The sequence below is a fragment of the Siphateles boraxobius genome, unplaced genomic scaffold (assembly GCF_051911475.1).
Source record: "Siphateles boraxobius isolate OS27281-9 unplaced genomic scaffold, OSU_SipBor_1 46, whole genome shotgun sequence".
Classification (NCBI taxonomy): Eukaryota; Metazoa; Chordata; class Actinopteri; order Cypriniformes; family Leuciscidae; genus Siphateles; species Siphateles boraxobius.
Window position 1 is genome coordinate 10,015,796 of NW_027509097.1, and position 26,050 is coordinate 10,041,845.

The 26,050-nt window shown below is 38.5% G+C and overlaps 1 protein-coding gene across 1 annotated transcript in view; it reads left to right on the forward strand.

Moving 5' to 3' along the window:
* Positions 1–26,050, forward strand: part of myo1d (myosin 1D) — a 77,948-nt gene that overhangs the window by 37,228 nt on the left and 14,670 nt on the right. Inside the window, exons 16-21 of the mRNA XM_077200723.1 lie at positions 2,083–2,290; positions 17,525–17,748; positions 18,917–19,055; positions 19,161–19,265; positions 19,388–19,501; positions 23,534–23,688. Of these exons, the coding sequence (XP_077056838.1) occupies positions 2,083–2,290; positions 17,525–17,748; positions 18,917–19,055; positions 19,161–19,265; positions 19,388–19,501; positions 23,534–23,688 (945 nt within the window). The remainder of the gene's footprint in view (positions 1–2,082; positions 2,291–17,524; positions 17,749–18,916; positions 19,056–19,160; positions 19,266–19,387; positions 19,502–23,533; positions 23,689–26,050) is intronic.

The window sequence follows — 26,050 nt, forward strand, 5'->3', positions numbered from 1 at the left end:
GGCCTATACCGGTGAGGAGAGACCTCCTCTCTCAGGCAAAGGGCTCGATTTGGCATCCTCGCCCGGATCTGTGGTCCCTACATGCATGGGCCATCAACGGGTACCCGCTAATCACCCGGAGGGAGTGTTAAACACGATCACGCAGGCTACAGCCCCGTCTACTGGACGGCTCTATTCCTCGAAATGGTCAGTGTTCTCTCCCTGGTGTCAAGCTCAGGGCTTTTCACCTGTAGACTGCATGGTTATGGAAGTGCTCTGCTTCCTTCAGGAGCTGCTGGATAAGGGTAGAACCCCATCCACGCTCAAAGTATACGTGGCGGCCATAGCTGCGTTTGCAAAACCGACGTCTGGCCAGTCACTGGGGAAAAACGACCTGGTCGTGCGATTCCTCAGGGGAGCTCAGAGGCTGAATCCTCCCAGACCCCCCTCAGTCCCTGTGTGGGACCTTTCTACAGTTTTGGAAGCCATGAAAGGTGCTCCATTCGAGCCAATCTATTTGTCAGACATGAAACATCTGTCTTTAATAATGGTGTTTCTTATGGCTCTCGCTTCAGTGAAGCGCATAGGGGACTTACAAGCGCTCTCAGTAAGCGCGTCATGTATGGAGTTTGGGCCTAATGACTCAAAAGTCATACTCAAACCAAGGCTAGGGTACGTGCTCAAATCCCTCAACACACCGTTCAGGGCCCAGGTTATTTCCCTGTGCGCCCTCCCGGTTCATGATGAGAAGGAGGATGCGAGTCTCCTTTGCCCTGTCAGGGCATTGAGAGCTTATGTATCCCGCTCGTCTGTCTTCAGACAGACCGAGCAGCTCTTTGTTTTTTTCGCCGGACGCTCCAAGGGACTGGCAGCATCAAAACAGAGTCTATCCAGATGGATAGTCGATGCCATAGCGCTGGCTTACACTTCTAAGTGCCCCTCTGTGCCGGCGCAGAATGCTGAGTTTTGCTTGTGCATCGCTCACTGATCGATAGAACAGCTCCATGGGTGTTGAATAACCCGTACTTATACCCAGTTCAGGCTGAACACGTTCACCCTGTCTGCTTGAAACACTGTTAACATAACTAGCTCCTGTGGGATGCTATTTCATGGGGAATGATGGTTGTAGCCTCTCTTCTCCGACTCTCTGTGAGTCTACGGTGATTATGCACTATATGAGCCCCGGGCTACTGCCCTTGGGACTTTGGGGTCGGATCCCAGTACGCACGGCGTGTTGCATTGTGTTCACCATAGCGTAAGATATTACGCAATACGAGAGATACTCTCGTAAGAGAACGTACTCGGTTACTAACGTAACCTCAGTTCTCTCTAGAGAGGGAACGAGTACTGCGTATCTTGCCGTGCATACAACAGCGCTGGTTCGCTTCAGCGATGAAAACCAGTTTGTATCAGCCTGTCGAGCGTATTTATAGGCCAAGGCCACGCCTATTCTGGCGGGACGTGGCGAAATGGGCGCGAAGTGCCCCCATTGGGTATCACGTCGAGCAGGGCCTCCCTAGATAAGCCGCTGCTGTTGCCGCAGGGCAGCCAATAGGCGCGCGAGCCGTCTTGCCTATGTCTGCACGCTGCCGCACAGCGTTTTACATTAAATCAAAATGAAGGATAATTTTTGGCTTTAATATCTCGTGGAAAAGAGGTTTCCCCCATAGTGTAAGATATTACACAGTACTTGTTCCCTCTCTAGAGAGAACCGAGGTTACGTTAGTAACCGAGTAAGATTTCATTGATTATTTCGAATATAGAATTTAATCGTAAGCTTGGTGAACAGCTTTGAAGAATTTGATGTTTCCCCATTCAGAGAAATAGGAGCTGTGCTTACTTGACTAAAATAGCTGCAGAGTGAAATGACTTGCCTTAAAGGAACATTGAAAAAAATATTGTTTAGTTTGATCATTGGTAATAAAATATTTAACTTTCTTTCCTGCTAAAGAGAGGTTATAATAATTATAATAAATGTAAAACACTGCATGATCTTAGAACACTGAAAGAAGTTTAAAATGCTGACAATAATATAAACCGTAAGAGACTGTCAAGTGTTGCTCTCTATCTTTTATCCATTATCTTTTCTTTTTCACCGTTCAGGTATAAGATGATCTCCGAGTTCACCTGGCCCAATCACGACCTGCCATCTGATAAGGAGGCGGTGAAACGTCTCCTACAGGGCTGCGGATTCGACCATGACGTGGCCTACGGCAAGACCAAAGTTTTCATCCGTACTCCCCGAACCATCTTCAGCCTGGAGGAGCAGAGAGCAGAGATGGTGAAGAGGATCGTCCTCTTTCTGCAGAAGGTTTGAGACATGTTATGTGTAGTTTAGGCTTAATTCAATTTATTTTAAATGACTAGTGTGTAGTTGTATAAATATATTCAGTGGCTTCAAAAAAATATTTGGACACTTAAGATGTATGAATGTCCTTGGATGATATAACACAATATCAAACCAATAGCAAAATCACTTTTTGGCAGATGCTACTTGGTTTGATATTTAATTACCTACTGCAATAACATTCAGACATTTTCAGTCTGACTTAACTGTCCAAAAGTCTCCAAATATACCTTTTGGGGAACCAAAATCATTAAAATCGAATCTCCCCATAAAAAGTGAAAGACTCATCCATGTGTGGTCATAATAAAATCCTAATGCTGCGTTCACACCAAACGCGAATAGAGCATCAAATTTGCGTCTGAACATTTTTAATCCATTTGCACGTCCAGAGCTTGTTATTTGAACCGAAATTGACGCGCGTCTGAAGCGAAATCCGCCTCTTGTGGGAGGGGCAAGTGCTAGGCGGTTGTCTGTATGCAAGATGGCTGATGTTGATCGAGCATTCATCGAGAGTCACCGCTCTGTTTTTACTCTGGGGAGCAGAACAGCGGTTTAGGGGTCATCGTCACCTTACTTGGGTCCACCAGACCCTCCGGAGGCGTTCCCAGTTTGGCGAGTTTCACCATTTGCTCCAGGGGCTGGTCCTGGATGACGGCCGCTTTCAAGGGTACTTCCGCCTGTCCCGCGCCCAGTTTGATGACCTGTTTTCCTGCATCGGAGGAAATGCAGGAAACCTAATCCCCCCCACCTAATCTGTCATATTTTTGTTTTGATGATAAATGAAGCCAGCCTCCAAAAGTGATTAACCTGTCCTGTGATTTTTTATCAAGAACTATGTTCTTGCACTAAAGTATGTTGGTTGTCTTTACATTAGAATAATAATGTTTCTTATAATCTAGATTAGATATGGAATAAATAGCATTAAATACAAAATGAATAAGACTCATATATTGAAATCAAGTTTTTATGTAATCAAATATGTGCTTTGTTGTGCATTAGAACCACGCAGGCATTTAGTCATATTACAAAATAATTGATTGAGGCCAAACATATAAAATAAGTTATTGAGGCCAAACATATCAAATAATTTATTGAGGCCAAACATATAAAATAAGTTATTGAGGCCAAACATATAAAATAACATTATAAACTGAAAACCGGGCCTGCCCCCGTTTATCACGTCACTTGACCACGTGACAGCAGCAAGCAGGCTCCTGATTGGTTTACGCGGCGTGAACTAGGGGTTGCACGACTACTGATTTCTGCTAGTCGATTTCTTATCAAAACAATACTCCAGTTACTCGACTACTCGTGGTTCATGCTACTGTAAATGTAAGACATGAAATAGTTCTTATCAATAAATATTCATTAATTCATAGTGTAGGGTATGGACCAATCAGACACATACTAATTATTCATTATATACAAAGGTTTATGAAACTCCTAACACAGCCCAAATGAACAAACACAAGGGCAGAAACAGTGTCATGTTACAGGGCATGATAAGGAGATTTTACGACCTCCGAGGAATGTGGCCACATACTCAAGAGAGATACTATGAAACAGAAACCCTCTTTAAAACAGACTTTGCTGCATTAATCATAGACTAACTGATCTATAAATGAACATGCATAAAACTGTGAAAGAAACAGAGTAAATGGTTAACTGTCTCGTGTACTATTAGGTATATATTATGGTATGTATCCTGGTATACAACCAACTAACGATCAATGTAACCTCACCTGTATCATGCCTCCTACCTAATTAATCCTCATTTAATGACTCACACTTTGATGTACATCACCTTCTTCTAGAATGTAGTGTGGATGTGTTATAGCTATCTGAGCATTAATGAAGGTATAATCATGCTAGGGACAAAGATCCGTAAATCAACTAAGAGGCACTTTCCCTCTCAGACATGTCACCTTTCTGATTGGTCGAGTTCAACCCTTAGGGGAGGATCTTTTCCAGGCCTTATTAGAGACAGTCCACAAGTGACCTCCCTCTCTTAGTTCTTTCATCCAGCCGCAACACTGTTCTGGTGATTCTGGGGAACCCCCTCCCCCTCCACGGGGGCCCCAGGGCCCAGCAGGCCTAGATTCCAACCAGATATGGGCTCAGGCAGGAGAGAGATGACTCTCTCACAAAGAACAAAGGACAATCTCAAGAGTTTTGGAACAAAGACTCCAACCAACAACGACTCCAATCACCCATCCTTCCGACTTCCTCACTTCTCCTGGGTGCTCGGCGTGGCCTCAACAGAGTCCCAGGCCTTGACCAAACCAGCAATGCGTTCCTGGAGAAAGAGAACGCTCAACCAACTTCCACTTGACACTGCCGGAATCATCAACGACTTCAATTTTCAACAACTTCAAGAATTGTTCCCATTACAAATGCAAGTATTCAATTCAATGAAATGTGAAAATGAAATTCTGATGGTTCTTCTCATAGACCCTCTTCCGGTTTCCAATTTCATCCTATCACTAACCTATTTATGTATTCATGTGTGTATGTTGTTTAGTTTATTTATATTCATATAAATATCTATATTTAGTTAATAAAACTTGTACATAATATGTATTTGGTTCTGTTTTGTTTGCAATACAAGTCACTTTACGATCACGGTTTTTGCTACTGGCTCAAAGTACTGTACAGGCGAAGAAATAATTATTCTTCTGTGGCCAGGGAAGATACCCTTTTCTTAGAATAAATTAATAATCAAAAGAGTTCGTTGGAAGAACTGATTAATTGATTGTAATATTAATTCAGCCACATCAAGTTAATCCAATTAACTGATCCAAATATTTATAATTAATAATAACAAGATATTATTGATTATTAATATTTCCAAAAAGCTGAGTTCCTTACAATAGCCTAATACAACCAATTGTATAAGTAAACTGTTTTTAATTAATTAACTTTTAATTTTAAACATTTTAATTTTCATGTAACAGAGCCAAAGCCAAATAAGCCAAATAAATAGCCGTTCTTGCCTTTCATTTCAGACGCAGTGTCCAATTTTAGGGGCCGTTTACATAACGCGTCTCTTGCACGCTCAAGTTCGTTATTTCAAGTGTAGGATCACGGCAAGCGCGCTTATAATGGAAGCGACGCGGTCGCGGTGCGCTAGTTTTTCCAGACACGCCGATGCATTGGCGACATGAAAACATCTAAACTTTTCAGAATGCCGCAAGCGCACCACAGGTCATGTGACAAAGACCAACCGATCACCTTCGGCCTTTCCGTAACATCATCGAAAGCTTGGCCGAACAGCTGATCATAGCTGTACAGGGCGGATTTTTATTTCTCATCACCATAAATATATCTAGTAGTAGCTAAAGCTTATTCAAGGGCTAGAAATCAATCCTTTGCCGATACTTCTTCATCATCATGGACCGCGCAGTTCATGGTTGCATGGCAACAAAAGACGCCATGGGAGCGCAAGCACTTGTGGAAAGGAGACAGCGGCACAGCTGCGCTTTCCATGCGTTTTTAGACGCAATATGTGAACGACACCCTTACAAATTACGATATTTTTGTCATCCTTGATGAAATACTTCCACACATCTGATGTGTGGTGTCTGTTGGTGACGTTCGCCATTTTTAATTAATTTATGGTTAATGCAAGCTCGAGTACTCAATTGCTTCCGACGGCGCCGACTACCGGTTGAAGTAGTCGATCTCTCGACTACTCGACTAGTCTATGCAAGCCCTAGCGCGAACTGACACCAAAGTTCAAAGATTTTTCAACTCTGGCGTCAGACACAACTAGTTCGTGTCAAACGCTTGAATGCACAAAAAGTACCAAATAAAATCGTATAAACGCATCTTTACATTGACTTAACATGGAAATCAGTTTGGTGTGAACGCAGCATAAGACCTGAAAAGGTGGGGGGGTTAACTATCCCTTTAAGACATTATTCTAATGTGCTGATTTGGTGCCAGTTTTTCATTCATCGTATTTCATTTGATATTCAGCTGGTTTTCAAAAATTAATTCTGATCAGGAATTTGACAAAACTCCATTATGGCACACACTCACGCATTTACTTAATCAGCTCCAGAGACAACAAGGTGCCATATCCGCACCATTAGTTCCTGTGATTCATTGACACCATTACTTTTCAACAGCAGACCTCACACCACAGCAGACAAAACAACAAGGCAACAATAAAACAATATGGCACGTAAATCCCTTTGGCTCAGGGCATTTTCTTATGTCTGTGTAAATACAAATACCGTGCTTTGTGGTATTTTTAAAGGGATGTTTCTACTTTTAGTTTTCCTCAGGAACATGAAAATGTTTTGAATGGCAGATTTATTGACTGCCAGTGTCATTTCACTGTCACACAAAATGATTGGGGGGTCTTAGCACGCTACTGTATATTCCCCACTCTCACTTTATTGTCTTCAGTGACTGACAGCTAGAAATCAAAGCATCTATTCTGTCAGCTCCTGTCTGTGCATTGAGTGTTGTTTTGTTTTTTTACCACTCCCCCCGTTGCAAGATTCTCTATTTCAGAAGATGTTATCGGGGGATACCCATTTTCGAGATGCTTTTATGGTTTTTCACCACGCCTACATTCGATATCAAACTCAAGCTCTCGTGGTCTCACCAGACTGCTACTTTCGTGAGGATACTTTCATATCAAAGTGTTGAATCTTTGCTCTGCCTGGATCGGAGATTGATTGTTTGATCTTGTTTTAATGGATTCAGAGCTGAGTTAGAGGTGTCATCCTGAAACAGGTTCATCTTGAGTTCCCTAAGGGGGAAAAACAGTATTTGGGGGAATGTTGTCTCTATATTAATCATATTGTAAACCTCCAGGCAATAACCAGACGTCCCTGGAGAGTTTATCTCCAGTGAGTGACAGGCGCTAATGTGTTATTTTGCACAAAAAAAACAACTTACGGTTAGCCCTAAAAACTGAAACCATTTACATGATTGTCTTTAGGTTTGAATCATCTTTCTTTCACACACAATCCCTTTATCAGCATATGGCAGACTGGACTGAGTTGTGCCAAGTCTACCGGTTTTGCCAGCGGTTCTAACATTTGTGCCAAAGACTCCCAATGAACCCAATTTGAAAATGCTACTGCTCATCTGTATGAACCTCCTTGTTTGCAGGTCTGCTTCCTTGTCTTTGTCTCTCATTTCTCAGTGTGTAGCACACGGGGATGCATTTATCTTTAATCTTTTTTAAGGATGTAAACCAAAATAACCCCCAACCCCCCAATCAATGCTCTGTTATTCCTCACCTCCCACTTTCTCCAGATTTACTGTCTGTCTCACCCCACCACTGCTTCACAGATCTCCTACCATTTTTCTGTGCCATTGCCTTTCTCCGCCCCCTCACTCCACTGCCATTTCTAAGCCGTTATGCTTTAGCGCTTCTCCCGTAGGTGATGAAAATACCCAGGATGCTCTGCTCTGCCAGCGAGCTCCTTTGGGCAGAGGCAAGATGCATGCTGACTCTCACCGTACGACCCTCTGTTCGGTTCATCAGAAAGCTGTGTCTTTGAATGGAAGCAATTTGAAGCAAATAGGATCAGCCTGTACAAAACACAAACATTGAGTGGCTGCATTATTCATGAATTTCCTTCCTTTAATTAATATTTCATTCGTTCAAGCCCCAGCATCCACAGCATCGGCCATGTTAGTTGTGGTTTCTGCTGTGAGAGAAGCTCTCTGTGTATTTTATGGACTGAGTTAAATCCCATATCACTAATTTCTGAAATGATAGAACAGATTTAAGACTTGACAATACAATGTGGATTTTTATTGCATCTGCTGAGCCAAACAAACACACACAATGCACAGAGATGTCAGACTCTCTGTATAAATCTCCTATATTTCCCCCCATAAATCGCTTATACCTCCTCTAGGATTGTTTGTTTTTGCTAAGCTTTTTTCTACTGCTGCATCTTCCTTTTGCTGTGTCTGATTGCAGTAGTAGATGAACACTGTTTTATAAAAAAAAATGAAGCATATACTTACATTTTATACTTGTCATGTAAAAACTGTAGGTTTCAGTGAAACGTTTGCCTGGTGCAATAACCCCATCCTGGTGGCTCACAAGATGACAGTTAATGGGGACACGCCATCACTGGCAAAGTGGAAATGCAAATGTACTGCGTCTAATGAAGGTGCTTTACCATTTTGTCCTTGAAAAGAGCCAGCTCAGATGTGCTCAAGGTCTTTCATCTATCAAAATATATTTACTGTTTCCTCAACCCCATTTCCATTATCAAGGAATCGGTTGACATTTGTGTTTATTAATGGTATTTGTACTGTTAGTGGAGGGGATCTTTCTCTCTTTCTGGTGGTTGCATCATTACATCTGCCAGTAGGTGGCAGAGAGTGTGTCACTGAATCATTAATTCAACCACTTTAGAGATAAGAGCTAAGATTAGATATAAGACTAGATGAGAAATGTGCAGCGATTTTCATAGACAAACCATGTCTACGGCAACCATCACTAGAAAAAAATCAAGTGGTAACTTATTTCATTTATTTATTTTATTTATTTAAAAAAAATATGTATTTATATTTTTTTATTAGGAAGGTCCCGTTGAGATACAGTATCTCTTCTACCAGGGACTCCTAGTCAGTAACTAACTACAGAATTACAGATTTTTTGCATTTTGTGTCAGACATAAGCAATTCAGTGAATTGTTAAAGCAACACTAAGTAATATTTTTTTACCTTAAAATAATGTTTCCAAAATCGTTTCAGTGGTTCATCAAGTTGTGACATGGTGAAATGCACCTATGCCACAACTTTGTGGGTCCTTTATCTGATATATCCACGCTATGTAAGATTGCCAGATCGGGTCGCCTTTCTGTAGGTCTAATGAGACATAAGAAAACTACTAATTTGCCTTGCTTTACGGCCAGCGTTACAATTGCTACAATTGCTTGTTTGTGATGTCGCAATAAATCATACTCTACCTTGTCTGTGGCCATTGTTGATTCCAAAGCCGGTTCTGGATAAACAGAGAGCATGTGCGTGCGAGTGCGACAGTAGGCTTCGTTAGGCTAAATTATTTACGACAGCGGTAATGGACAATTCTGCTTCCAACCTGTAGCGCGGCCGCAGAGGAAAAGTTACTTGGTGTTGCTTTAACTGGAGATGCACTCTTGACTGTATCATTGAATACGACTGTTGTTGAATCGAGAACAGCTACAATTGGATCAGTCCAGTTCACTAATAAATCATTAAGTGTGATTTGTGAACCAATTAATTAAAAAGCTCTTAAACAAATTTGCATATCGATTTATTAATTTCAAAATGACAAGGAATGATATATTTTTATGAAATGTAGTGGAGGAAAGTTTGTTTCTCAGAATAAATACTCAGATAAAGTACAGCCACCACTGGAATTTCTCATTCTTAGGATGTGAACAGCTTATAACTCAAATTAAGTATTGACTTCATATAGTAAGTAGCCAGCTAGCAAGTAGCAACCACCCAAAATAGTCTAGCTACCACATAGCAACATGCTGAAAACAATGAGAACACCTTAGTAAATATAGTAGTATCCTAGTTTTGCATCACACAAGTTTTATTCAGATATTAAAATTTAGATAAATATTACAGCAGTCAAACAAATTCAATGACAGCTGCAAAAGGAGCCTTGCTGTTATTTGGCTGAGAAAATGGCAGCACCCCAACATCTACCCCAGACTCAGACTCAGACACACACACACATGCACGCACGCACACGAGCGCGTGAACACACGCGAACACACACACACACACACACACACACACACACACACACACACACACACACACACACACACACATACACACACACACACACACACACACACACACACACACACACACACACACACACACACACACACACACACACACACACACACACACACACACACACACACACACACACACACACACACTTGTCCAACAATCTGCCAGAAGACACAGGGAAGATGGAGGGTTCCATCACCAAGTCAATGGTTTGCCAAGCACATGTTATTGATTTATGAAAATGGCTCTTTCGCATTTTCCTCCCCCCCCTGTCTTGTGGGATTGTCTGTGGTAGGATCTTTTGTGTATGCGTTTAACTCTGTCACATACCCTGACCGTGATTCTGTCCTGCCAGTGTGTGAAATTGTGTGTGTTTAGGGATTGTGGGATTTGCCTGCCTGCCTCTCTGATTAATGATAAGTCACCTCACATTCTGTCAGCCATCTGTAATTGCCTTTTGACACCTGATGGTACAACTGAATAGATTCTGTTAGAATTTCTTTGTCCTGTTTTCTGCAGGATGAGAGATTCAACAGCCTCTTTTTATTTATATATTTTTATTTCATCTCAATAAAGAAGATGTTTGCACACCAGTTATAGCCATAATACATACATAGATCTTATCCTGTCATACTCATAGTCTTTCTTTTTAATATTTTTTTGGCAGCCCTTAAAAGAAAGTTAAAAAGAAAAAGTGCTAAGCAATGGGTTTGATTGAAAGATTTATGCATTCATTATTTTTTTTATATGAGACTTCTTTGTCATAGCCTTCTCCAGTTTGTCTTTGATGAGTGTGTAAATCTGCTGCGGAAAGGCGGTATTGTGCTGGGTTTGTTAAACGCTGATCAGACAAGCTGACTGGAGGGGGCGGGGTGAGTTGAGGTCTTGTTATTGGCCTGATTTACCCACTTTCCCCCGGGTGTCGTCTAGTACCACCATTCTCTCTCTCTCAAAAAAAAAAAAAAAAAAAAAAACCACACAAACCGTCTGTCCACCCACTGTTAAAGCATTTCCAATGTCATCAGCATGGCCAGTGTAAATGTTCAGTTGCCCTTAACTCTCTAAATGACCTTAAACACAATTTGAACAGCTCAGGCTGATTTTCAATCAAACATTCTACTATTCTGCTATTGGTTAAATTTCAAATTATGTAGATTTTATGTTTGGAATTTTTGGAAAATTGGATATTTGCAAATATGCCAATTGTTTTCCCCTGCAGCATAAACATTTATTTGCTCATTTGATATGATGGTACTGGTGTGCTGCATTACAAAGGATAAATGCTGTAATGTGTGTGTGCGTGCGTGCGTGCGTGCGTGTAAATAATATAGTAAATATAAACATAATGTTAATTATCAAGAGTTCCTGAAGATCTCAATTAAATGGTTCAGTTGTGTTTGATCAGGGTTGGAGCTGGAAGGTAGATGTCCATATACTATATGTATATACAATAGTATATACACTATATGAATGTGTGATCTATATGTACAGTTGTAATCGAAATTATTCAATCCCCATTGCAAATCAGGTTATCATATAGTGTGTTGTCGAGAGGCCTGGGAGAAGTTTAGGAAGGCTCAGACCATGGAGTGGTTTTCAAAATGCCAGTTGTGGTTTATTTTAGAAGTTGCATTTCACAAGGTGCAGTTCACATAAAGTGCAAAAAAAAAAGAACAAAGGAACAAAATAAATAAATAAACTTAATGCAAGATATACTTGTGCTAAAAACAAAAGAAAAAATGCTGCGAGCAGCAAAACTTGCACTAAGCAATGCCTAGTGGCACATCCACAAAAATATCAGCATGTCTCACTTCAGACATGTTCAAGCGTTTGCACAGTATACATAGGATGCAACATTCCTCCCCAAACATGCTCAGAAAATGGTTTAAATATGTAAGTTTCCCGCCAAACACTAGTGAGACGAACCATTGCCAGAGGGTGGAAACTTTCCCTGTAACACTCATGACTGAATTCCACAACAAAACATTGGCACCTAAATAATATAACTAATGTTCAAGAACTCATTTCTGACATGCAATAATCACAATACAAACACGCATAACATACAACCACAAACTCAAACATATAACACCTCATAGCACTCATGTATCTCTCCATCTTGAAAAATGATACATTCTGGCTATGCGCACTACCAGAGCCCACCTCCAAAACACTGGCTTAGACAGGTAAGATCTAACGTGGTATAATATGCAAACTTTCACAAAGAAATAATTTAAAACAAACAATGGCTCTCTATTATCAGTCAAAACATTAACCCTTGTGTATCAATTAAAAAAAGTCACACATATGTACACAGAGGACAAAAATGTCCGTGTTTAAAAACTGTCATAAAAATGTGAAGCTTGGGAGCACAGACTTAAGTTTGGTATCATTTTAAACAAGGCCCTTGGCAGATTATTGCTGAAGTAGAAACATTATAATAAGTAAATCCAAAAAAAATGTATATAGGTATAAGTTTATGATAATTATTTTATACAAAATATATATTTTATAAATCAAGTTGAACTCTAAAACGGCAAGAAAATAAAAGCCATAAATCTAAATAAATTGTGTTCCAAATTTGAGGATGATATCTCAAAAAATTTGCTTTCAGTAAGATTTTGTTTGGGCGCAGTAACAGATTTTCCCCTTTGGGTGCCAGCAAAACTCCACTGGTGCACACAGTCATTGGATTTGTTATTTGCAGTTGAGTTTTTCTCTCTCAATATTACAAACACACACATGCACACACACACATATTATTTTATAACACACATACTAACCACACTCTGACATCCATACCAACACACCCACACAAATTTAATTTATCCAATTGTCTCTATAATATGCTGAAGTAGAAAACAGGAATAAAGCGATATTTGTCTTATAGGCCAAACCCCAAAATATGGCACCATCTGATAAAAAAAATAGTAAAAATTAAAATTTTGAAGCCTTGCCAACAGAATGAAAGCCTCTTAACAAAGATTGTATCATTTTATAGTTGAATGGCCCTGAGATTCAAAATTTCAGTTTTAATGGGTTTCAATGGGGACATTTTTGTCCAAAAGGGGCTAAGTGGGAGTATTTTGTGTAGCTAGTGCAAAAAAGATTTTTCAAAGGAAATGGGGGTGAAATAGTAAAATTACAATTAAAATACACACCTGTGCCAAAATTCATGCAGTTAACATTAACAAAAAAAAAAGTTACACATAGCTACAAAGTGGACAAAAATGTCCATGTCAAAAAACTGTCATAAAAATGTTAGGTTTGGGTGTAAAGACTTAAGTTTGGTCTCATTTTAAAGAGAACCCTTGGCAGATTATTGCTGAAGTTAAACAAGTGAAAAAAGTCAAACCAAAAAATTTGTATAGAGGTTTAAGTTTATGAAAATTATTTATGAACATTATTATCGTTATTTTATATAAAATATATATTTTATGAAACATGTTGAACTCTAAAACTGATATAAATTCAAAGCCATAAATCTAAACAAATTGTGTTCCAAATTTGACGATGATATCTCAAAAAATGAGCTTTCGGTATGAGTTTGTTTGGGCGCAGGAACAGATTTTCCCCATTGGGTGCCAGCAAAACTCCACTGCTGCACACAGTCATTGGATTTTAGATTTGTAATTGAGTTTTTCTCTCTCAAATATTACAAGCACACAAACACATATACACACACATTTTTTTTATTACACACATACAAACCACACTCTGACATCCATACCAACACACCCACACAATTATCGTTGCACAATTTATCCAATTGGCTCAATAATATGCCGAAGCAGAAAACAGGAAAAAAGCGATATTTGTTTTATAGGCCAAACCTGGAAAAATGGCACCATCTGATAAAAAATAGTAAAAATTTAAATTTTTAAAAAGCCTTGTCAACAGAATGAAAGCCTCTTAACAAAGATTGCATCATTTTATAGTTAAATGGCCCTGGGATTAAAAATTGCAGTTTTAATGGGTTTCAATGGGGACATTTTTGTCCAAAAGTCGCTAAGTGGGAGTATCTTGTGTAGCTAGTGCAAAAAAAGATTTTTTTACGAAAATGGCGGTGAAATAGTAAAATTCCAATAAAAACACACACCTGTGCCAAATTTTATGCAGTTAGCATTAACACAGGCAAAGTGATCAAAAAAACAAAACTGAAAAGGACAAAAAAGGGTTAACACGTCGAACATTTGATGTTGGAATTGTCCATCTACATACAAATACACAATCAACATACAATACATAATAAATACATTCCTGCAACCAGCACACCAAGTAAATTCAAAATAGCGCTAGACTGGCACTCTAGTGATGATGTCATTGACCTGGTTCATTATCAAACAGATTTATTGGCAACATTTACAGATTTTCAGCTGTTGGCAATGAACAAATTAAACAAAAGTAATTGAAATTGCTCAACAGAACAAATGTTTCAATTGGTTTCTGCAAATTCAACTGAAAATGCAACTTTTAATGACTTCTGCAGTCTCAAAATTATTCAACCCCTTCATGACAAGCATCTTTAGTAGTAAGTAGAGCACCCTTTTGCTGTCATGACCTGCTGAAAACGAGATACATAACCAGACAGCAGCTTTGTGCAGCGTTTCTGAGGAATCTTAATCCATTCTTCATGAGCAATGGCCTTCAGTTCAGTAATATTCTTGGGTTTGCATGCTGCAACCGACCGCCACCTTCAAATCCCACCAGGGATTTTCTACGGGGTTCAAGTCAGGTGACTGATGGCCACTGTAGAATCTTCCAGGACTTCTTCTGCAACTAAGCTTTGGTGGAATTTGAGGTATGCTTGGGATCATTGTCCTGTTGGAAGGTCCAATGACGCCCAAGCTTCAGCTTCCTCACTGATGGCATGTGGATTTCTCCTAGGATTTCCTTATACTTAAATGAATCTATCTTGGCTTCCACACACTGCAGGTTTCCAGTGCCAGAAGATGCAAACCAGCTCCAGAGCATCACCGAGCCACCACCATGCTTAAGTGTAGACCGTGTTTTCTTTATGCAGGTGAAAGAAGCATATGCTTCATTCTTCTTTCTCCAGACATACCGCTGATCCATAGGGCCGAAAAGTTCCAGTTTTGTCTCATCGCTCCTCAGAAGAGAATCACAGAACTTCTGTTGCTTATTGATATGATTTTAAACTCGTTTCTTGTGCTTTTGGGTCATTAGTGGTGTATGTCTTGGAGTTCTGGCATGCGTTTAGTATGCACCTTACTGTGCAAGCTGAAACCTCAGAGCCTGTTGCCACCAAGTCTTGCTGCAGGTCTTTTGTAGTCACTCAAGGGTTTTTCTGAACCTGCCTTCTCAGAAATATGTTGATCGCTTCCTTTTTCTGCCCCGTCCAGGTAGTGTAACCACTGTTCCTTTAACTTTGAACTTGCGAACTATGCTTCCAACATTGTCTATCTTTTTGTATCTTGTTCCTTGGTTGTGATGGGCGATTATGTCTTCTTTAAACTTTTTGGACCATTCTTTTGACTTAGCCATATTTCTAACATGCAGTCAAACGTGACACTCAACAAACCTAGCCAGTTCAGATATTTCATGTGTTCTAGCTCAAGCACATCTGGTGCAACTAATGAAGCCCTTGATTCGTTGCATCAGGTGTGCATGAGACAACACCTGTTTTTCAGATTTTTGCTGTTGTGAGGGATTCTATTCAAGGGGTTGAAGTCATTAAACATCCGAAAGTCTGTCCATTTTGCCAATAAACCTGATTTGCAATGGGGGTTGAATAATTTAGATTACAACTGTATGTGTGTGTGTATATATACAGTATAAAGATGTAGATGTGTGTGTGATATATATATATATATATATATATATATACAGACACACACACACACACTAAAAATATGTGTTCCGACTTTTAGCCTGACAAAAACAATTGGTTATGCAATAAGTTATTCCCTTATGTAATATGGAAATACCTTTTGACATTTAAATTGCAAATCATCATCAGCTTAATTTCCATACACTTAAAAAACAAAATTGTAGATTAAGCAAATTTCAAAGTGTTTAAAAAAAAAAGAGTAAGTGCCCCATAATCCAAATCTGGGCAACATGCAGCATTGTACAATATTTATAATGGACCCTTCAACCTCTAATTAGCAAAGCTAATTACCTTTATGTACTCTGTAATACATCATAATTAATGCCTAATCAATAATATCAATACGTTATTCTCTAAATTGTCCTGCATTTCTTTCGGATTGATTGATTGATATGTGTTTAGAAATGAGACAAGTGCACATCATGTCCACCGCATCAATTTAGTGATGTGGTACCTAGGGTAGCAGATTTGCTGAGTATGAATGTGGAGTCCTGCTGTTTTTGCACTCCTCTGCATTAGTCATACAGTTAAGTTACGTAATGGGTTCACTCACAGTAGCACAGAACTCAAAGCAAGTTCTTCCTTGAGGTCAGTACTAGCACACAGGCAAAGACTAGAGACCATGTAGGGGTACTCGCTCACACTACAGCGCTGATTTTTATTTAATTAAATTTAACACAAGTTTTTACACTGAATACCGTATAATGCAAGCTTGAGGCATCTGTGGTGACAGTCCAGGTCACCAAAAAGCAGCATCCTCAATTTTTGAGACAACATTATAGGACATTGGAATTTATATTTTTGGACAACACATACAATTTAACCTCATGTTTATGATGTCATATTTGCCAGACATAAGGCTCCTTTCACTTCCTCAATGTAAAGTGGATTCAACATATGGTGGGTTTTTTTTCTGAGTACTGGGCCACTTAAACAGCTCCCCAGAGGTCCATTATCATCTATTATTCATGTCTAAGACTGGCTTACATCCTCAGAAATGCACCTTAGGTGCCACAGATCACATTATATGTATCATTTGAGCAGATGTGTTATATCTGGTACCATTATATACTGAATCTCTACCAGGGGTATTCTTATACACAAATAAACAAGATAAAAATTGCTATATTTAGATCTGAGGAGTAGCGGAAATACTTGGAATGACATTATGCATCTAGATATAAGAAAAAAGATAACCGTGTTCAGATACAGCTATAAAAAATCAGATTACAATACACAACTTTTCACCTTTTTTTTCTTTTGAGTTAGTCTTTTGTCTGAAATTTTGAAAAATTTTCATGTCATTTTTAATTCCATTTTACTGTCAAATAGCATTTAAATTTAGTCAAAAAAGTAATATTTTTAGTTGACCATGTTCAAAATGATAAAATTGTGTACATAAGATGATTAAGTAAAGGTCTGTTGTTGATATTGCTTTTGTCATGTCTTTATTTGCATTTTCCTTGAGATAGTCCAAAAGTTTCATCTTTGATATTGTGATATTTGCATTAGGTTACAATGTAAATCTTGATCTTTCACTCACACTCTTTTTATCTCACTCTTTCACTCAGGTATGGCGTGGAACACTGGCCAGAAGGCGTTACCGCCGCATGCGTGCCGCTCTTATCATCATCAGGGCGTACAGACGATACAAGGTTAAGTCGTACATCCGAGAGGTCAACCGGCGCTTCAAAAATGTCCGCGGCATGAAGGATCATGGCAAACATGTGAAGTGGCCCACACCGCCCAAGGTCTTGCGGAAGTTTGAGGAGGCGCTGAGGAACATCTACAACAGGTCAGAGTTACAGAGGACAGGAAGTGGACAGGCTCACTGGTGCTCTGCGTGACTCATGGGGTAGTCATGTATGGCTTCAGCTGTTCTGTGGTCTGGCCTAATGTTATTATAACAATGTAATGTCTCTGACTCACTTCAATGATTTCAGCTCTTTATCATTGTTGGACAAGGAAATGTTCTTTTCTTTTTTGCTATAGGCTTGTGTATTTCCTAGGTCTTTAATGATGGAAAGGCTCTCTTGTGTTCAACAGAGCTGTTGAGCCTGAAGCACATATTGATCTTTCGATCAAAGCCTTGTTGGAGATCTATTCACAAGAGCCTTAACAAAGCTCTGACCCTGAAAACAATGTAGAAAATGGCCTGAAAGTCAAAATAATATTCCTGGTATTTAATTTTTTAGACAGACAGCAGATGTGCACCTACTTCAAAAAAATAAAACATCTATAAAAATATAGCAGTATAACAACTTGAGTGTAAAAGCTTACTGAAATTGACAGGAATTTTACAATTTCTCATCAGTATTTTTTTTTTTTGCACCTTTAGCATTTAAAAAAAATTTAAGCAATTTTTTCAATACAAATTATATTATCAGCATAACAATTTGAGTGTAAAATCTAACTGAAATTAACACATATTCCACTATCAGTATTTGGTTTTCCCCCTTTTGCTTTAATGCAGGGTTTCTCAAACGGTTTCACAAACTCCTGTGGGTTTGTCAGGAAACTTCACAAAAAGCTAATAATTAGATTCCGCAATATCAAAACGAGCTGTTTTTTGAGCTTGATTAAATAGATGCTTTGTTTTAAACTATGAAACATGCAATATGTTTTAATGATACAAAGACCTTTTATATTTCAAAAGATCTACGCAAATTTGATATTTCATGTCATGACTCCTTTAACATGCAAACATTTTGTTAAATTATTGGGAAAAAAAGTTTTTTAAAACTCATTTTACTCCATAATGTTTCTTTGTTCACATTTATTTTAAAGCCAGAGAACTTTATGCTTATTTCCACTGGTTTAAGTTATATTTTGAATACCATTTTTAGTGTGGTTTCAGTATATTTGAATGGACTTTTTAAGCTACAGTACATTCCTGTAACAATTACGGTATATGTTGCAGGTGATGGATTTGTGTTTAGGATATTTATTTGAAATCATTTTAGATGGTGGGCCTGGACACTCATTAAAAACCTGTCTCCAGAGGAGACGATGCAGGTCAGGGCTAAAGTGGCCACATTAGAGTGCCTGAAGGGGCAGAGAGCAGATCTAGGACTGCAGAGAGCCTGGGATGGCAACTACCTGGTTAGTGTTTAAAATTATGCAATGTATCTGTATTCTAATTTATCTGAATAAATTAGAATACATTTAGGATAGAATATTTAACACCAAGTTTTTTCTTTTTCTTAGAAAAGGGACAGTCCTGGGACAGCATCTTCTTTTACTCTGGTGTCCAGTGATCTGCAGAGGAAAGATAAGTTCATGAGAATCCTCTTCTCCTGCAATGTCCGCAAAGTATGTCCTTGATTATAATCAGTTCAGACTTCTCTGACTCACAGTTAATGTGTATCATAGCTCAAATTGCAGGTCTTTGCTTTTGTATGTTGTTAACCTATGCAATATTATTATCTGAACAGATAAATCGCTTCAATAAAGCAGAGGACCGAGCATTGCTCATCACCGATCGCCACCTCTACAAAATGGACCCCGTCAAGCAGTACAAGCCCATGAAGAGCATCCCACTCTATAATGTAAGTATTTACCTTATTCTTACTGTACATAAGTAATCATAAGTTGCATTCAAACATCAGCATAATACGACTGCCAATCATATTTAGAGTGCTAAATACAGTTTGGTGTTTAAAGAGAATGATAATCACATTATTCAATATCAAAAGTCACAACTGAATTTTAAGAATGGTTGCAATCAAGATTTTTTTTATTGATTATTCAGATTGTAAGTACTGTAATTTTCTTCACAGTTAAAATCAAAATGGATTGTGTTTATATACTTCCAGGTTTAATAAAGTCTGTTTTATTTTGAGCTAAAACTGGTACAACATAGTCTTTCCAGTCATGGTCAGTTTACATAACATAGCTTTACACTAAATGAATTCTCTGTTGTGCTTGAAATACAGCTCAGGTCAAGCAAACCCTTTGTCTCGGGGATTAGTTTTGAATGAGTTTAGACCTTTGAGTGCTTGAGTTATTTATTTATTTTTATTGAATGAATCAATAAATATATTGTATCAGTAAACATATCAGCTTTAGTGATATTTGTATTTTTAATCATATATACACTACTGTTCTAAGGTTTAGGGTCAGTAAAATATTTAAATGTTTTTGAAAAAGTCTCTTATGCTCACCAAGGCTGCATTTATCTGATCAAAATACAGTAAAACAGTGATATGAATTATTATTACAAATGATAAAATAGCTGTTTTCTATTTCTATTTTCATTTTTTTTTAACGTGTGATTTATTCCTGTGGTGGTAAAGCTGAATGTTCTTCAGTGTCACATGTCCTTCAGAAATCATTCTAATATGATGAATTGGTGCTCAAGAAACATTTCTTATTATTATCAATGTTGAAAATAGTTGTGCTGCCTAATATTTTTGTGGAAACCGTGATGCATCCTTTAAATGAATAGAAAGTTCAAAAGCATTTATTTGAAATATAATTTTTGGTAACGAGGAAAAAATTCTTTACTGTCAGTTTTGATCAATGTAATGCATCCTTTGCTGAATAAAATTTATATTTATTTTAAAAATACATATATTACTGACCCCAAACTATTGAAAAATAGTTTGTTTAAAAAAAAAAAAAAAAAATTTGTATATATATATATTTGTATAGGCTAATTGTATTAAATTAACTCATTAAATTGGTAGCACTAGTAGTGGGAGAAGCGAGTTGTGAAAGTGACACAATTTAAATTTATCAACGGCGTTCAATTAAGTATTCTTTTGTACTTCATTCAACACAAATACCGCGTTTATAAGCGGTGTTTTTTTTTTTTTATTGCTTTGACTATATGCACAGTGGGTCGGATAATGAATCTCCTAATGTGGGTGGGTAAATATCTGATTTTTTGATGCTGGAAAAGAGCAGTTATCATATCTTGATTAGGGAAAGGTCACTGCCCAGCTAAACCTTTTCTGCCCCTCACAATTATTTATTGCTCCAGTGTCACAGAACGCACAGGTCAGGGAAATTGATAAAATGATTTATGTGACAGCTAACACCTCAAAGACAAAAGGATATCAAGGACACTCATTGCATTATTAAATGGTTGGGCTGGAACCATGTCCTAAAAAAAACATTACAGAGATATTATCAGAAGAAGAAAAAAATCACCACGTTAATCCACCCCCCACACACACACACTCACACAAAACAATCCACTCTACAACTCAGCTACGCTCCTCCTTCTTCATCCATCTCCTTCTCCACTGTTGTCATGCCAACATCCCAGGGGATGGGGTTGTCATGGTGACGAAGCAGGAGTGGAGATCAGCTGATGTCTAGTATCGTTCCAGCATGTGCACAAATTTGCCTCCTCTGTGTGTTCCTTCTGCTCGGGCTTGCATGTGTCTTCGCATTTCTGTGCTCTTCCTTTGTTTTCATCTCTTTTCCTCCTGTTGCAGGCTGTTTTACGCTTCATAGACCTCTTTGTATTCTATATATTTTCCTGAATGCTGTTTGTTTGGTTCATTTATCTTTGCAAGATGATAAGAAATTATAATAGAATTGCCCAGTATTATTATGGAAAGGGAAAAAGAAGATATGTAGCCTATAGTGCACAAAATCACACTGCATGATACTTATTAATGAATCTTTGACATAACAGTGGGAGTACTACTATTCCTTCAATAATTTTCGAACACAGGAAGTCATTAGTAATGTGACTAATTTTCCACCGGTTTCTACCAGACACTTGATCTATATTTCCACAAGCATTATATGGATATCGGGATATCACAACCTGTTCTGACCTGGTCATCAGTGTCATGCTCACATTTGTCTTTCATAACTGTTTTTTAAATATTTACTCTTACTGTAAGTGACAAATTGCTCATATCCGGCATCCCATAATGGCTGTATTATAATGCGGTCCTAATTTGGTCACACTAGCTGTCGCCCTCTTGCATCTTTTTTCTATCTGCCCATCACCAAGATCTTAGATGTGGTAGAGATCCTTAGTTTTTTAATCTATTCAGCTAGTGATTTTTACCCAGGAATACTGATCCACGGGGGAGTCAGTACACTCGATTTCCCCCTAGCTGTTTTTTACTTTAACCCAGACTGTGTTCGTTGAACCCTAACCCCTATCTGAGTGAATAAGAGAGAGAGAGATAAAGAGAATGAAAGACAAAACACCACACATTTTGAAGTGCTTCATCTGGATAAGAACAGCTATGTACGGAGGTATGCTGTTGTATTTGGGTCAAAAAAGTATGTCTGAAAGTCTAGGTCTTAGAAATTATTTATGTTGGTTTCCAAAACTTTTGATGAACATTTATGAAATTTTCAGAATAAATTTTGAGACAAAAAACTGTTGAGTGCTGTGACCATGAAAGTGAATACTCTAATCATTATTTCCAGAAACGTCTTCAATTATTTATTTTTTTAAGTTTTTTTTTTTTTTTTTTTTTTTTTTACAAATTCCATGAATTTGAATTAAATAAATGTATTCACTTCTTTTTTTGTGGTTTCGCCATTTGCCAACCTGAGCTAACCTTTTCATGTCATAAAAAGGTTGATGATCTGACATTTTTAAGAGAATTGCTGAGGGTCTATAGCTCTATTATATTCTGTTTTATGTTTTTTTTGTCAAATGACAATAAAGTGGCTTCCTATATGGTGGTTAAACCAGACTGATTTTGAAATGGCAGACAATGTTATTATAATTATTAATTGTCTTTTAAATGGTTTTTAAATTATTTCTTTATTTTACAATCTCTAGATCATTTTTGACATTTTTGCTTAAAGGCCCTACACAAAATGTGAAAAGGAAATTAAATTAATATACTGAAATGGATGATATTTTAGTTGTTTACAAGTTAAGTCCTTGTCCTTGCCTGACTATATTATTAATTACTTAATTTAGCATGTAATAGAAACGTAATGTCATTAACTTTTGCAGTTTGTTCTGACACATGGTTGAACTAGAACCCAAGGTCCCAAGAACACACCACACTCAAACATCGAATATCCCTTTAATTATCACCAGTCCCATGTTAAATTACTGTTTTGACAAGTTGTTATTGTTAACTAATATTAAACTGTTACAAATAAATTTAAATGAAGCTGAAATAAAATATTACTATTAGATGTAAAACTTATATAAATAATAATAAACCGTCCCTTAAGTTTCAGTCAATGTACTAAAATTACTAAAACTATAATGGAAATAAAAAATAAATAAAACCGGGATAGAAATTTAAATGATATACAAATAAAAGCTTATTAGAAATATTTATAAACACTATAATAGTATGTAAATTATACTAAAATAACACTGGTTATTAAGGTCATCTGCTCTGGAAATATGCATCTCACCTTGTTCATTGTAACACAGTACATGATTAGTTGCTCCCACACTTCAATGTACCAACAGATGTGTAATGTTTCCTGTGAGTGCACCTCCAAAACCCAGGGCCCACATTTGCAGGTTGACGATAATGAGAACTAAATTATGGCAAGGCTTATTAGTGAATGCTGGTCTGCTGTGTCTGTATGAATGCTGTTTTAACTCACATCACCCTTTCTTTCTGTCACAGGTGACCGGAGTGAGCGTTTCCCCTGGGAAGGACCAGCTGGTCGTCTTCCACACCAAAGACAACCGGGACCTAATCGTGTGCCTGCAAGGCATGGTGCCAACAGGGGACAGCCGCATTGGAGAGCTGGTGGGGACCATGCTCAGCCACTTCAAAAGGTGACACCAGCAAGGGGCGCTCCTGAGAGCGATTTGGGAGAGATAGCAGGACTCTGGGGCCAGGGCACATAAGTCTAAGAATGCCAACCATAATAATTCACCCACTGTCTTCTCTGTAGAGCCAGTTCAGGGCTTTTAAGGACAGAGCAGCCAGCTTAGCCCTGTCGGATTGGTACCCCCTATGGCTTTTTATGATGCGGTAGAAAAAATTGTGTCTTTTAGATTTGAGAGTTACTTTATGCTTCAAAGAAGCTGCCAAATGAGATAGATGTTCTGCTTGATGTTTGCTAAATGATGTCCTAGTGTGTCATACTGTGATGGCTAAGGGGTTACACTTCCTGAAATTGACAGGCGGTAGACACTATAACAGCCCTTTTGATGGGTTTTTTTTCTGTATGGCTTATGAATCAGAAAAAAATTAGATGGACTCAAAAGGTTATCTGAGGTATGTAGAGTGTGTCTGTCTGTATATGTACTGAGATTAGAGGAAAGCCAAGAGATTCAAGTAAGATGAAGGGAGTATGAATGAATGGTTCAATTTTGTGTGTCTGTGTGTTTTAGCCAAATAAGCTTGGCTGACCGGGCAGATTGATTTAAAACACAAACCCACCATAATACAAGTGTCCCTACATATACAGTGCCCTGAAACAACCTTTAAAAACATGCACAATAACAAACCTAGGCTTTGTACAGAAAGTATACAGGTTAATCAGACAACAATTGGCCTCAGGCTTGCTCTGTAATACAGAGGTGAAGCACAAAATGTATTCAATCCTTCAAATATACAAAAAACACATTGGGACCTTCCATACACCTAGCCCAATGCAATGCTAGGCGCGATGCAAGTGTGTTTTGCTAGTTTCAACTTGACGCAGTTATCATTTTCACGTCCTGCGCCACGTTGTTTAAATGGCAAATGCATTTGTGCCTAATTTGTGTGCCCATGGCTGGTCATGGCCCATGACCAGGACCCATGGCCTATTTCAGAGCTGGTCTGAAAACGAGGTGTGTTCAGCCACATTGTTGGCGCGTTGCCATTTTGAGGCAATTGAAATAGACGGCGCAATATATATTTTTTGTTATTTAAAGAGCACATTAATAATGTGCACCTATAGGCGGTTCCACGACGTGCGTACACTTTGTCCCATAGATGGTCTGTTCGCGCTCATTACACTCGCAGATGAGCAAGTCTGTTTCTTCTCTAGAGAAGTGTTCAGTTTTTCCGCTTGCAAATTCCGCCATGTTAATAGCGAATCTGCCATGGCGCGAGCGCAATTGCCTTGTAAAGGGAATGGGAAATGAGACTCTGATTGGTTTATTGCAAGGTATGCCCAAAACACACCCATTACTCGTGGGAATAGTGCCAACCCTTTTAGACCATGCGCCGGGCTGCCGACTATTTTTCCCGTCGTTAAACTATAGCAAAAGTGGATTCGGACGCCCTAAGTGCACTTGCGCCGTGCACTTTAGACCATGTACTTAGATCGTTAAAATAGGGCCCTTCGTATAATGTGTACTTGCCCAGGTAGATGAAGACTGTTAGCTCGGCTACAAAAACAACTGCGCATGTAAACGTGTGATATCAACTTTCCTTATAAAGATGCTTCGCTGCTTTTCCTGTAAATAAAGCCCTATGTCCCCCAAGCAGGGTGTTTTTCAGAAAACACCTTGCTAACGTTTCGTTGCTAATGACCTGCAGGCATGAGCTCTCTCTGGATTCATATATCAGCGTGATCCATTCGCTGAACAAAAGGCCAGGCTCTGAGGCTGCTGTGTTCTGCTGCTTTCTTCTCCCTGTAGATGTGTACTTAACCTTTATCTCTCCTCCGCTGTCCCGCATAGCAGCTCGAGTACTAGCCAACGCAGAGACGCTAGTCCTTCCTCTCTCAGTTCACTTCCTATTGCACTTTCAACAGTGACATCTAGGAAAGAGCTTGTTTAGCAGCTTTGAGAGGTAGTAATACAAAAATAGTAGTCAGTTTAAATTATTTTCAATTACACCGAACCTATGCCATTATGCATGAAGTGGACGTTAAGTGAGTTTGGATCTCTGGGCACGTTTCACTGAGGTTTGACACTGAACTGGTTTGACTTTCTGCCAGAGTGGCTTTACGGGAAAAACTGCAGACATAACCGTTTTTTTTCTGTGCTATTAATAGATTGGAAGAACATCCCCATGTATTGAAAATCAGTCTGACTGGCAAAGTCTGTGCCATATGCGAGTAAAATCATAACCCTCTTATCTGCAGTAAGACTGTTGTTAACAAAGTCTCTGATATCTCAATTGAGTTCCATGTAAAAGAGGATTATTTCTCTAAGTACCCATTTTCTCTCTCAACATTTTTATTTTTCTCTAAAAACT